Genomic DNA, 11175 nt, shown 5'->3' with positions numbered 1-11175 from the left:
CTTGCCATTTTGCAATTTCAACAATAAAACATGGGATTTTTCTCAGAATGCTCAGTACAGTGGCTGCATAACTCATCAACTCGCCAGATATGATCATTTGCCGTTATTATGGGTAAAAATATCTACATCGGCGTTCATAAGGTCTTTCCTTAAGTTGCAATGCCAACCCTAAAACACCCGTTTTTCCTTACACACTAGCGTAGACAATTACACCTATGAAAAATATCCAGTACCTGTCCCCTATTTAAACATCATGGGTATCAAACATAACATGACTGAATATGCATACGCTAAATAAATTATGTAAAAAGTCATGTTAGACACCAGACCAAGCTTTGAATGAAACATTTATTTGTGAACCACAAATTTGTTTGTGAATCATAGTCATGGTATATGTAGGCCCTACATACATTGGTGAACAATAACATACAACCAAAAGAAGGGTAGTGGGCAAAAGCTATGTTTTCATAAGACACAAATTAGTCCAACACCAGAGGGCATCCAGTTCCCAGCATCTCTAGAGTATAGAAGGCATAAGTCAACTAAACCTGCCACCATTCAAATGATACAAAAGCAAATATTTGGTAGGAAATCACACATAGCATAAAGTAAATCTTACATAGCATTCAATGACAGTATATTACACTTTTCAGTGCTTCTTTAGAGTTCTTGCATGTTTTTACTAACAAAGTAGAGTCAGGAAAGGATCTTGAGGCATTCTGTATAACGGAAAAAATACAAATTCAGGCTGTTTTTTTACAACAGTGCCAGCAATACACTCTAAGGCACTGTAACCTGAGGGCTGTGTGCATGTCCAGTTCAGCTGTAACTTCACGGAACGGTCATAGTTCAAAACGACTACTTCAAGTTATAAGTTAAAATATCGGCTTTCAGCAACACGGGATCCAGCAAGCTGGGGTCCAGATTCTCCATTATCTGTGGAAATTCTTTTTTAATCCCAAGAACCCACATCAGCTGAAAAGGCTGATGAGCCCAACTCAACAAAGAAGAAACTGTCCTTGATACTTCGTCCACAATTACAAAAAAAAAATCAGGCATATACTGGTCCAAAATTAAAGCCAAAGCAATGCTCTGTTCTTCATTTCAATCATACCAATTAATCTAACCAGAAAACAGCTTCTTTCTCCAGAGAAGGAAACACTTGTTAGTGTATGAGACCATACACAGTGCAGGCTGCCCATAACCAGCAGCTCTAGTGAAAATCACTCCAGAGGAGCAGCAGAGATGCACAGGTTGTTTAAGGCACAGGCCACTTGCACAATCTTATCAAACGTGGTCAGGTTTGACGTGCGCTCAGCAGCCATGAAGCAGCTCTCCACAGGGCCCGCCAGCATGGCGTACCGCTGCTTCACCATGGCGATGACCCGCTCCACGTGTCTGCGCACGCTCTGCCTCTCCAAGGATGCCTCTTCCAGCGAGGAGTCCCCGTCGTACGCATCCACGTGGCCCCCCGTTACCTGCAACAGGGCACCGCAAGCTGCTACGGACTCTCCAATCTCCAGATCCCGCTCTGCCAAGACCACGTCCCCTGGTAGGAGCTTACACAGGAAGCCACACCCCTCCGCCACGCTCTTGTCACTGACGTCCCCCGGGGACCCTCTGGAGATAAAGGTGACCACGCCCTGCGGGGCCACACCTATCAGGTACTTCAGCGTGTTGCGCCCTGCCCCTTGCGCAGACGGTGTCCCAGCAGCCTCTTGTTGGCTGGTCTGAGATGCGGGCTTCTCGAAGGTCACCGTGAAGCAGTCTATGATGACGGCGCAGTCTGGGTAGGAGGTGCGCAGCGCTGCAGGGAGGTTCTTGCGGAGCTCGGCTCTGGAGGGCCAGAAGACAGCGGTGGGCACCAGCGTGTTGGACATGATGTTGACCATCCTGTGCACAGTCCTCGTCACCGTGCCAACCTTCACGCCAAAGCGGTAGGCTAGGTCCTGGTTGCGAAGGTCCAGGCGGAGACGCATCAGGGTTAGCAGCAGCTGCTGGAACTTGGCTAGCTTCACGTTCTTGGCTCCGTCCATGTGCGGCGCCAGGAGCCACATGACCGTCTCAAACACAAAGTAGTTGGGCAGGCCGGTGTAAAACCTCACCTTCTCCGGGTCATTCCTGAGGGAGTTCTCAGTTAGAGACTGCTTTTCCACAGCCTCTCTGAGAGCCCGGTTCTCCTTCTTCAAGGCCAGGAGGGTGTCTTCGTACTTGGTGGGCGTGGCAGTCATTTTGGTGGGCTTCCCTCCCCTACTTTTGCTGTCACTCGAAAGGTCTGACTCCTCCCCTTCTTCGCTGCTGGAAGATGAGGTTGCGGTCTCAGCTGTTTCATGGTCCTCCTGGCTCTGGCCTAGTTCACACTTGACCCTGCCCTGACCCTGGAGGAAGAGCAAGGCGTTTGCCGCCTCCACTTGGGCTTCCTGCTTATCTAGAAGTTCAAAGGAACCAGTTTCTTTCATCTCTGGAGATGGAGGAGGGGCAGCAAACACGGTAGGAACATAATCTGGTGACCGGGGGTTCTTCACCTGTTTACCTGAAAACAAAAGGAGAGAAGTGAGAGAAACTTTGAGAGGGGCATTATGAAGATCTCAAGCATGTCATGTATTCTGTATAAGAAAAAGGTCTGTAAGATGAACTATTAGAAGTTTACACACTTTATACACATAATACAACTATGCAAGTAGCGTATCTTATATTTGCCACTAAGTGATTATGTTTAAAAAGGAAACTGTTAATTAAATGGAACCATAAAATACGGTCCTCCATACTCACTGACAGTTTTAACAAGTTAGACTGCATACCTGAGATGAAATGATTACTACACAGTCTACTCCCGTCATTTGGAACCCATCCCTCGCGGTTTACAGCTGCAATCCAACGTTGTTTTCTCTCGGGGTCGCGTGGGAAACGGTAAAAAGACAGTGAGGTGCCGAGCGTTCTTCTGTTACGACAGCCAGTCACGACACACGTGTGAACCATAGTAAGGCCACGAAACCCGTGGAGGTGTGTTAGCTTTTCACGAATATTTTGACTCCCAAAATGGTGGCTGACAAAAAAGAAACGCTGGACTTTTGTGTCGTCACTTCAGTTTCCTCTGATGTACTCGCTTTCAATGATGAGATTGGCCACCGTATATATTGTAAACGCCCACATACACGTCACTTACATGCGACTATTGCTTTACTTCTTTCGTTAGCATTAGCTCGCAAGCTGCATCACTCCTTTTAAAATATGGCTGTAGAATCAAGAGTCACACAAGAGGAAATTAAAAAGGAACCCGAAAAACCAGTCGACAGAGAGAAGGTAACTTGCTAACTGACCACAAACCGAGGTTAATTTTTATAACCCAGCTCTCGTGTCGCAGTGGTGCTTGGCGCCCTACGGTGTGCTATGATTGTAGCCTGGGAAAAATGATCAATTTGGAGTACCTTCTGTTACAGTATTCATTGCTGTCCACGTTTTAATAAAATTATTGTAAAACGGCCCTGTAGTTTTTGGTGCCTAAAGTAGAACGAACGCTATACAGTGCTAATAATCTCGTCTCTCCGTTTCAACAGACATGTCCGCTTCTTCTAAGGGTTTTCACCACAACTACGGGCAGGCATCACAGGATGGACGAGTTTAATAGGGGCAATGTCCCATCCAGCGAGCTCCAGATATACACCTGGTAAAGCTATATATGGACATAATATTAGTGCTACACATGTTAAACGATTCAACGATAAGTAATCTCTCTTCTTAACTTGGTTTGTGCATGTGTTTTCATAGGATGGATGCTACTCTAAAAGAGCTTACCAGTCTCGTGAAGGAAGTGTACCCCGAGGCTAGGAAAAAAGGCACACATTTTGGCTTTGCCATCGTCTACCCGGACCCCCAGAGACCCGGCTATAGGTAGCCCAGCTCCATGTGTGCAGTTTCAATAAAGTACCACTCTACTCTGGTAAATGTAAACATAAATACCAACGTTAATAACGAGCGGCTCCACGACCGTATTTGTTTCAGAGTGAAGGATATTGGAACGACTGTGTCTGGCCGGAAGGGCACCGATGATGCCATGACCCTACAGTCCCAGCGCTTTCAGATTGGAGACTACCTGGATATCGCCATCACCCCCCCAAACCGAGCCCCTCCTGTTCCTGTCCGCATGAGACCGTACTGACCCTGGTACTGTCAGAAAATTCTTTTTTTTTTCTTTTTTTTTCTACCGTTTTTCATTTGTTATGAAAAACGAAAACAGTAGTGGTAACAGGAATTTAAACCAGGATAAAATTATTTATTGCTGGAAAATACCATGATTTGTCTATTGCAACTACTGTGTCTTCGTAAATGGTGACTTTTGAACGTTTATAATAAACCTAAATCATAAAACATTTGACTTATTATTGCATTTATTGGTAGATGTCTATACACAGATTACTTAGACACACACACACTAAAAAGGCTGGACAGATGTAAGTAGAAACAAGTGTATCAACATGGAGTAAGACATGTCATGCATCCTCCTGTGGAGAGGCTGGCTCGGTGGGTGGGCTCTTCTAGATGTGGACGTTTCAGATGTGTGTCAGGACTCTGTACGTAGCGGCGGTTCCCACATCCTGCACGTGCTCCAGCCTCTTCAGCTCCTTCAGACACAGGAAGTACAAGGGGGCCTTGTTGCCCGTGCCTGTGATGGACTTCAGCTCCTCCATCAGAAACACTGCAGCACCACCGCCTGTAGAGGGCAGCACAGGACATTAGTCCACTAGGGATCAGCTGAGAGAAAGCAGCTTGAGATTTGTGTTGGGTTCATTGCTTTGAGACACTGACCACAGAGCTGCTTCTCTGCAGCACTGTTGATTTGATGGATGGTCTGGTTGAGGCTGGACAGAGATATCTGCCTCAGGTAGCTGGGCAGACTCAGGAACTCTCGCTCTGACACCACAGACATACCCTGGCCTCTCCTACGGGGAGAGAGGGGGGACATAAAACACGCTGCCATGGGGAAGCAACTGTTTCAATGGGTTACAGGTCACTGATGTTACACACATCTGACTCAATACCCCTGGAGTGTTCCACTGGGTTGTCGGAACTACCTGTTCTCCTTTCCCTTGGGTCTGGTCTGTGACTGGATCCCTGCAGGGGGAGGTTTTTTCATCTGGGAAACCATCTACGAGACAAGGGACCACCAAAGGTTACCATTCACTCTGCAGATAGTCAACAACAGTCATATCTCGCTGGAGAGCTTGAATACTGATACATTTTGTTTGATTAGTAACGTCACTTAAATAAGCTCCCTCATTTTGTGGTGTCAATGCGTTTCAAGTAACTGTTCTTACTTTACAGATGTCTTGTGTGACCGAGCTGAAGTCAGGCATCTCAGGGGTTCTGGGCTCAGGGTATTCCCCTCGCACCCTCGGGCTGCACAGGTTGAACTCCTGGGTGGGACAGTCCCGCTCCAGACCGCAGGGTGTAGCGGGCCCTCCGGAACCCATCTCACCCACCGCTTCATTCCCTCCTACACCCCTCTGAAAGACACAGTCTTATAAATGAAATGCAGTAGTTCTCCTCGTTTCAATAATGCATGTACGCAGATTGACCTTCTTTCAGTCTGTTTCCTTGACACCAAAGATAAACATAGTATAGTATCATGAATAATGGATCCTGATACTGTAAGTCTCTTCTTACAACGGATAGAGAGCTGCCTATAAATGACTCCAGGCTTGGCGTCTCTGGTGTGTGTTTGTCTTCTGGACATCCGATGGTCATCTCCGGGACCTCATACTCCCAGGCCTTGTGATAGCCCCTGCTGGAGGCCGGATACCCCCTGTCATCCTGTAACAGTGAAGAACTATTACAAACAGTCTGTTACAAACGGTTTGCATAAGCCATCTCTCTGATACAGTCATCAGGAGAACTATTCATCTACCTTTCTAGTTTTGCAGAGGGTCTGGAATGCAGGGATCTCGGGACTGGGACACATGTCGCCCGTCGGTTCCGAGGGAGAAGGAGAGGAGCGTCCGTGCGACTTGGTGATCATAAAACCCGGAGTGCAAAACTCAGGTGGCTCCGGAGTCTTCATGCCCTCTGTCGAAAAGCAACCACATCAATAACCACTCCCGAAGTTTTACCGAACACCACTACGATACTGTTCATGTAAAAGTGTCCCAGTCTGGGAAAGTTACCGTCGGAGGCAAAGCTGTGCAGGTCAGGGTTCGGGGGTGTGCTTGAGAGGACCGGGCATGTTCTCGCTTTCAGACCAGAGGACGCCGACGAGCTGCGGAAGACAGAACGCAATCCGTTATGAAAGACGAAAGTGATGATTGTTGAGTGATTGGACACAGCATTCAACTAAACATAGAGGACACACACACACACACCTCAGGGTCTTTGAAGAATGCTTGCGATGCAAGTCCATGGTAAAGTCGTTGTTGAGGCACATGGTGTGTTCAGAGATCCCCAAGTCCTCCATGCGGGGGGTCAGCAGGTCGTCCTCGTCCATGCGCAGGGTGCACTTGGGTGTTTTGGGCGTGGGAAGATGCACGGTCCTGGTCATGGAGGGGTATGGGAATGGCATCACAGGCATGGGGACGGTGTCACAAGAAAACCCTGAGACGCCCAGAACGTTCTTCAGGTGGATCTCAGACAGGCCGAAGTCAGAGAGCTGTGGTGTTCGCATGGGGTCACTGGTGGGAGGAGGGGGCACCTTCATGGGAGTCACTGGCGGTGTGTCCTCCTCTCCTACCTTCCCTTCCTCTTCATCCTCTTCGGAAGGATCTTCTGCATCTTGCCCTGTGTCCACTGTGGATGGAAGTTTACCACTGCATACTGGTACTGAAGTGCAATAGCATGCTAGACATGGTTAGTTTGAAGGTGATATGAGAGTAATGGTTGTAGTAGGAAATACATACAAACTTATCTTCCCATAATAGTCAAGTACTTAGTGACAGTCACCCAATGATGAGTCCAAAGTATACACATGCAACCAGCTCGTTGATGTGGAGGAGGCATACCTGAACATTTGTGTACATTCCTGGGAGCTTGGTAGCCGTATTTTTCATAGTATCGTTGAAGTCTCTGGATGTCCTCGGTGCTCTTCTGCTTGAGCACCATGCACGCCTTTATAAAGTTCCTGGTTTCAGTCTCCATTGCTTGCTGATGGGCAATTTGGTCGCCTACTTCCCTCTGGTGTAAGTGCATGCAGTCAAACGTATAGATAATGAGAGATGACTTAGAATCATCTGGTGGGGTGTATTTAATTAAGACATCCTCGGGGCTCGGGAGTCTCAACCTACCTTCATGTCCCGTACCTCGGAGTGCAGCTCGTGAAGAAGTCGCACAGCACACTCTGTGCTCCCTGAACACAAAGACGATGTTCAAGCTTCCTGACAGTTGTTGTACAAAACTAAAAACCCCGCTAGCCATTATGCTATTGAAATAAACCCACTCAGTAGCTAACCTATATACCTGTAGCCCGCCCTGTTCGTAAGTTACACTTATTCTTAGTTAGCTAGATAGGCTCCGGATGACCTGGCAGGCAAACTCAAGTTAGCCTAACTTGCTAACGTTGTTAGCTAACTAGCTATATATTTTACATGGAATACATAACTACCGTACCCTCTTCGTCGAAGTTTTGATGCGCATGCTGAAGACTTGCAGTTTCAGTCTCCAATGACACCGCTAATGTTCGTAGCTTAGTGAAAAAACGCGCTGATAAGTCCATTTCTGCAGATGAGTTGGTGCTAAACGGCCGTGTTTACTTTCTGTCTGGCACGTACGTGCCGATTCTTTCGAATTTGGCGCCAGTTCCGCTACTGTCCGGAAACTGTCCTTCACTCGTTTGGGTTCTGGTTGGCGGATCCAAGGACCAACACTGCATACATCGCCATCTATTGTCCGTGAGTGTCAGAGCAGTCACTCCCCACCTACAGTTCATTATATTCTCCTTCATAACTCAGTGCATCATAAGTTTTTTCATTAAATAATAATAAGCACAATAAGCATGTTGCATGAACTAATGAGGTCCTCTAAGAGTTGTTCAGCTAAACAGACAGTTCCGTGCATTGGGATGGAACGTCAATTTATTTCAGCCCCCTCCCCTTACAGCTGTCTTCCAACAGCTTTTGCCAGAGTCCTGTAATCGTCCCTGCCTCCACTGCCTTTCTCTCGATCATCCATCCTCTGCCCTTCTGTTCCTCTCTGCCCCTTTCATAGCACTCTCTTGTTGCCACCAGGCACCACTGCAGGGTGCCCTGCTCCGGTCCCCCTAGGCTTAGCCCAACACGATCCAGAAACTGTTCTTCTTCTGTGTTTGCTTTCCGGCAGACGAGGCACAATTAGCCCATGCAGAGAGGCTGAAAAACAACCTTGTGATGTCTACTCAACCAAGCTATAACTATACCCTTCCTGTGATACATGTAGGGGGAGGGGTGGACGTAATGGCTTCAGAGGACCCTCACACAGTAAAGTTCGTAGTGAAAAATTTGAGATGCTCAGCCATGCCTAAACTGGCCCCCTCTCTCGCTGCAAAGATTGTAGTATTACACTCACACAAACTGAGTAATCACAGTGAATCAAATTATGATAATGACAATAAGTTCTCCAGACCATGTCCATTCATCAAACAACACATTCATGGAGACAGAGCTTGTATGTGTCTACAACTGTGTTACGGTGGGAGAAACTGTGATGCAAAAAAGTATGATTAAACAATGGCAGCATTTATTGATGAATATGAGAAAAAGTGAAAACCCATCTATTCAAAACATTGTCATAGCTCAGCGGTGGATGTTTTCACTTAGTCAGCTGAAGTTGAAGCTGAAGACATTTCTTTTGAATTTCAAATGCCCTTTTCGCTTCCGTCAAGAGTCAGAATCATTCTCTTCAAGTCTCGTTTTTTTCTGGAATAAGATAAACAAAGGGCAAGTTCAAAGACAAAGAAATGCTGATTCTGATACATGACATTAATATTGCACGCAGTGTAACATGCCCTGTAAAGCTTCCTCTGTTTGAAATGTCCTTTTTAGCCTGTGGGACAATATGTGTTCAAAATGTTGCAAGAGCAAGCAACCCAAACCGGCTGTTAAGCCTCCCTTGACAATAAACATACTCTCATACTGTATGTCAACACTATACTAACTTAGTGTCCTTTTCCTTATCCGGTGGTCCTCTTTGTCATCTGCAAAGCCACAAATCCATTATTCATGGTTTTCTCAATCTGTTGTGTTCTCTCGACGGTGTGCTTGATGAATTATCCACTTGCCTTTAGTCAGGCAGGAGACTGAGGCAGACAGGCTAGGCTGCTTTGTTACAGCTGTTTTTTCACTTGTGTTATGAAACGAATATTAAAAGTGAATTTCATCATCACACGTGTGTGTTTGTCAGCTCTGGGATGGTCATCCCATCAAATGTTTGATTTGTATTTTGAGCTCTCTATTTTAAACTTTTAGTAAGTAAGCACATTTTATTTATAAAGCACACTAACACAGCAAGGCTGACCGAGGTGCCGAACAAAAGCATAAAAAAAAGACACCATAACATACATAGTAAAAACAAAATAGTCAATAACAGTAAACTAAGTAAGATTACAACTCAAGAGGTAGTGGGAAACGCTAGTACATATAAGTGCGTTTTAAAAACAGATAATGAAGGAGCCTGCTTGATAGAAAGGGGAAGTCGATTCCACAGCCTAGGACCGGCATCTGGAAAGGCTCCATCACCTCTACGTTTACAGTGTGACCGGGGAGTGTATAAAAGTAGTTTGTCCGCAGACCTCAGTGACCTAATGGGTGCGTGTAGTTGCATGAGGTCCTGAGATATACAAAGGGGCCTTTAAGAGCTTTAAAAACAAACAATATTTTAAAATGTATTCTATACTGGACAGGAAGCCAGTGCAAAGAGGCCAAGACTGGGAAAATGTGATAAAACTTCCTAGTTGATGATACAATTCTGGCAGCAGCATTCTGCACCATCTGAAGACGGGAGAGTGACAACTGGGGGAGACCATCTGTAGCAACCCAGGGGACTTGAAAGCCAGATTCACAATGACAATAGAGAGAGAGAGACAGGTAGCTTTAACATAGTGTCCTTTAATAACTTATGCCAGGAAAAGGGTAGTGGGACAAACTAACTTCTTCCCGTCCGGGGTCTGTCAGCCTTCATGCGGTGTTGTCCTGTGGGGGGTTTAGAGCAGAGCGAGAGGTCAGTCCTTTTTCCAGCCAATTTCCTTACTGAACAAAACTCCTGCAGTGTTGCCTCTCTGGTCCTTTGTTCCTTACTCTCCTTCCATGCAGCCTTGGGCTGGCTCCCTTAATCCTTCCCTAATCACCTGATGGGCTGCAGGTGTGACCAGTGCCATGTGCCAAGTGGCTGCAGCACTTGAACAGGCAGATAGACTCCCTCTATCACCTCCCCCAATCTGAGCCTATGGACCCGCCCCTTGTGCCGGATTGGCTGGTCTGTTTCCCCTGGTTTGCTACACATCATAAAGGGAATTGCAATAATCTAAACGTGAGGTGATAAAAGCATGAATACAATTTTCAAGGTCTTTAAAAGGTCCAAGTCTATGATGAAACCGAGATTCTTTACATGAGAACTGACATTAGGGAAAAAATTGCTAATCGTGTTAACAAGATTAAAAACCCGCAGGACCAAAAATAATCACTTCAGTCTTTTCATCGTTCAGTTGGAGAAAGTTACTCGAAAGACCCTTTTTTTATATCCACAATGCAGTCTAAGAGAGTTTGAACAGAATCATTAGGTTTCAAAGGCAGATAAAGTTGTGTGTCATCAGCATAAAAATGAAACGAGACGCTGGGAGATGAGAGACTTCTGCGTGAAGGTCAGTGAAGGCCCCATACTGACCGAGGCCAACAGAATCACTATACATGTGGGAGGGTAACATTACATTTATATTTATATTTAGTCATTTAGCAGACGCTCTTATCCAGAGCGACTTACAGTAAGTACAGGGACATTCTCCCCGAGGCAAGTAGGGTGAAGTGCCTTGCCCAAGGACACAACGTCATTTGGCACAGCCGGGGAATCGAACGGGCAACCTTCAGATTACTAGCCCGCTTCCCTAACCGCTCAGCCACCTGACTCCCAACATATTAGTTTTAATCACTGTAACACGTTCATTAACAAGTTCAACTCTGACAGAAAATCATAAATAATAGGCCTATATTACCATACCGGGAA

At 46.1% G+C, this 11175-nt stretch overlaps 3 protein-coding genes across 3 annotated transcripts; 1 reads left to right on the top strand and 2 right to left on the bottom strand.

The window, feature by feature from the left end:
* Window positions 1–330: 330 nt before the first annotated feature.
* Window positions 331–3233, bottom strand: LOC134017681 (uncharacterized). Its single transcript, XM_062457625.1, has 2 exons — window positions 2802–3233; window positions 331–2533 (listed from the first exon to the last, which is right to left on the bottom strand). Exons 1-2 carry the CDS (start codon window positions 2977–2979, stop codon window positions 1224–1226), a joined length of 1488 nt encoding a protein of 495 aa, XP_062313609.1. The 5' UTR covers window positions 2980–3233; the 3' UTR covers window positions 331–1223.
* Window positions 3145–4368, top strand: sap18 (Sin3A-associated protein). The gene is made up of 4 exons (XM_062457677.1): window positions 3145–3303; window positions 3558–3667; window positions 3769–3891; window positions 4003–4368. The coding sequence occupies exons 1-4, from the start codon at window positions 3232–3234 to the stop codon at window positions 4157–4159; spliced, it is 462 nt and encodes a 153-aa protein (XP_062313661.1). The 5' UTR covers window positions 3145–3231; the 3' UTR covers window positions 4160–4368.
* Window positions 4122–7814, bottom strand: ska3 (spindle and kinetochore associated complex subunit 3). Its single transcript, XM_062457612.1, has 11 exons — window positions 7594–7814; window positions 7272–7333; window positions 6990–7161; window positions 6357–6777; window positions 6162–6253; window positions 5906–6063; window positions 5665–5811; window positions 5316–5504; window positions 5073–5146; window positions 4807–4940; window positions 4122–4711 (listed from the first exon to the last, which is right to left on the bottom strand). Exons 1-11 carry the CDS (start codon window positions 7697–7699, stop codon window positions 4551–4553), a joined length of 1716 nt encoding a protein of 571 aa, XP_062313596.1. The 5' UTR covers window positions 7700–7814; the 3' UTR covers window positions 4122–4550.
* Window positions 7815–11175: the final 3361 nt, after the last annotated feature.

This window comes from Osmerus eperlanus, chromosome 3 (assembly GCF_963692335.1).
Source record: "Osmerus eperlanus chromosome 3, fOsmEpe2.1, whole genome shotgun sequence".
NCBI classification, from domain to species: domain Eukaryota; kingdom Metazoa; phylum Chordata; class Actinopteri; order Osmeriformes; family Osmeridae; genus Osmerus; species Osmerus eperlanus.
This window is presented reverse-complemented; position numbering and strand designations above follow the sequence as displayed.

Excerpts from the sequence above, each read along its gene's own strand:
- ska3 (XM_062457612.1), bottom strand. The coding sequence starts at position 7,699 with ATGGACTTATCAGCGCGTTTTTTCACTAAGCTACGAACATTAGCGGTG. Across the intron at positions 5,147-5,315 it reads TCACACAAGACATCTGTAAA|ATGGTTTCCCAGATGAAAAA; the intron begins GTAAGAACAGTT and ends CTTGTCTCGTAG. Across the intron at positions 4,712-4,806 it reads TGCAGAGAAGCAGCTCTGTG|GCGGTGGTGCTGCAGTGTTT; the intron begins GTCAGTGTCTCA and ends TGCCCTCTACAG.
- LOC134017681 (XM_062457625.1), bottom strand. The coding sequence starts at position 2,979 with ATGGTTCACACGTGTGTCGTGACTGGCTGTCGTAACAGAAGAACGCTC. Across the intron at positions 2,534-2,801 it reads TAGTAATCATTTCATCTCAG|GTAAACAGGTGAAGAACCCC; the intron begins GTATGCAGTCTA and ends TTTTGTTTTCAG.
- sap18 (XM_062457677.1), top strand. The coding sequence starts at position 3,232 with ATGGCTGTAGAATCAAGAGTCACACAAGAGGAAATTAAAAAGGAACCC. Across the intron at positions 3,668-3,768 it reads GAGCTCCAGATATACACCTG|GATGGATGCTACTCTAAAAG; the intron begins GTAAAGCTATAT and ends GTGTTTTCATAG. Across the intron at positions 3,892-4,002 it reads CCCCAGAGACCCGGCTATAG|AGTGAAGGATATTGGAACGA; the intron begins GTAGCCCAGCTC and ends TATTTGTTTCAG.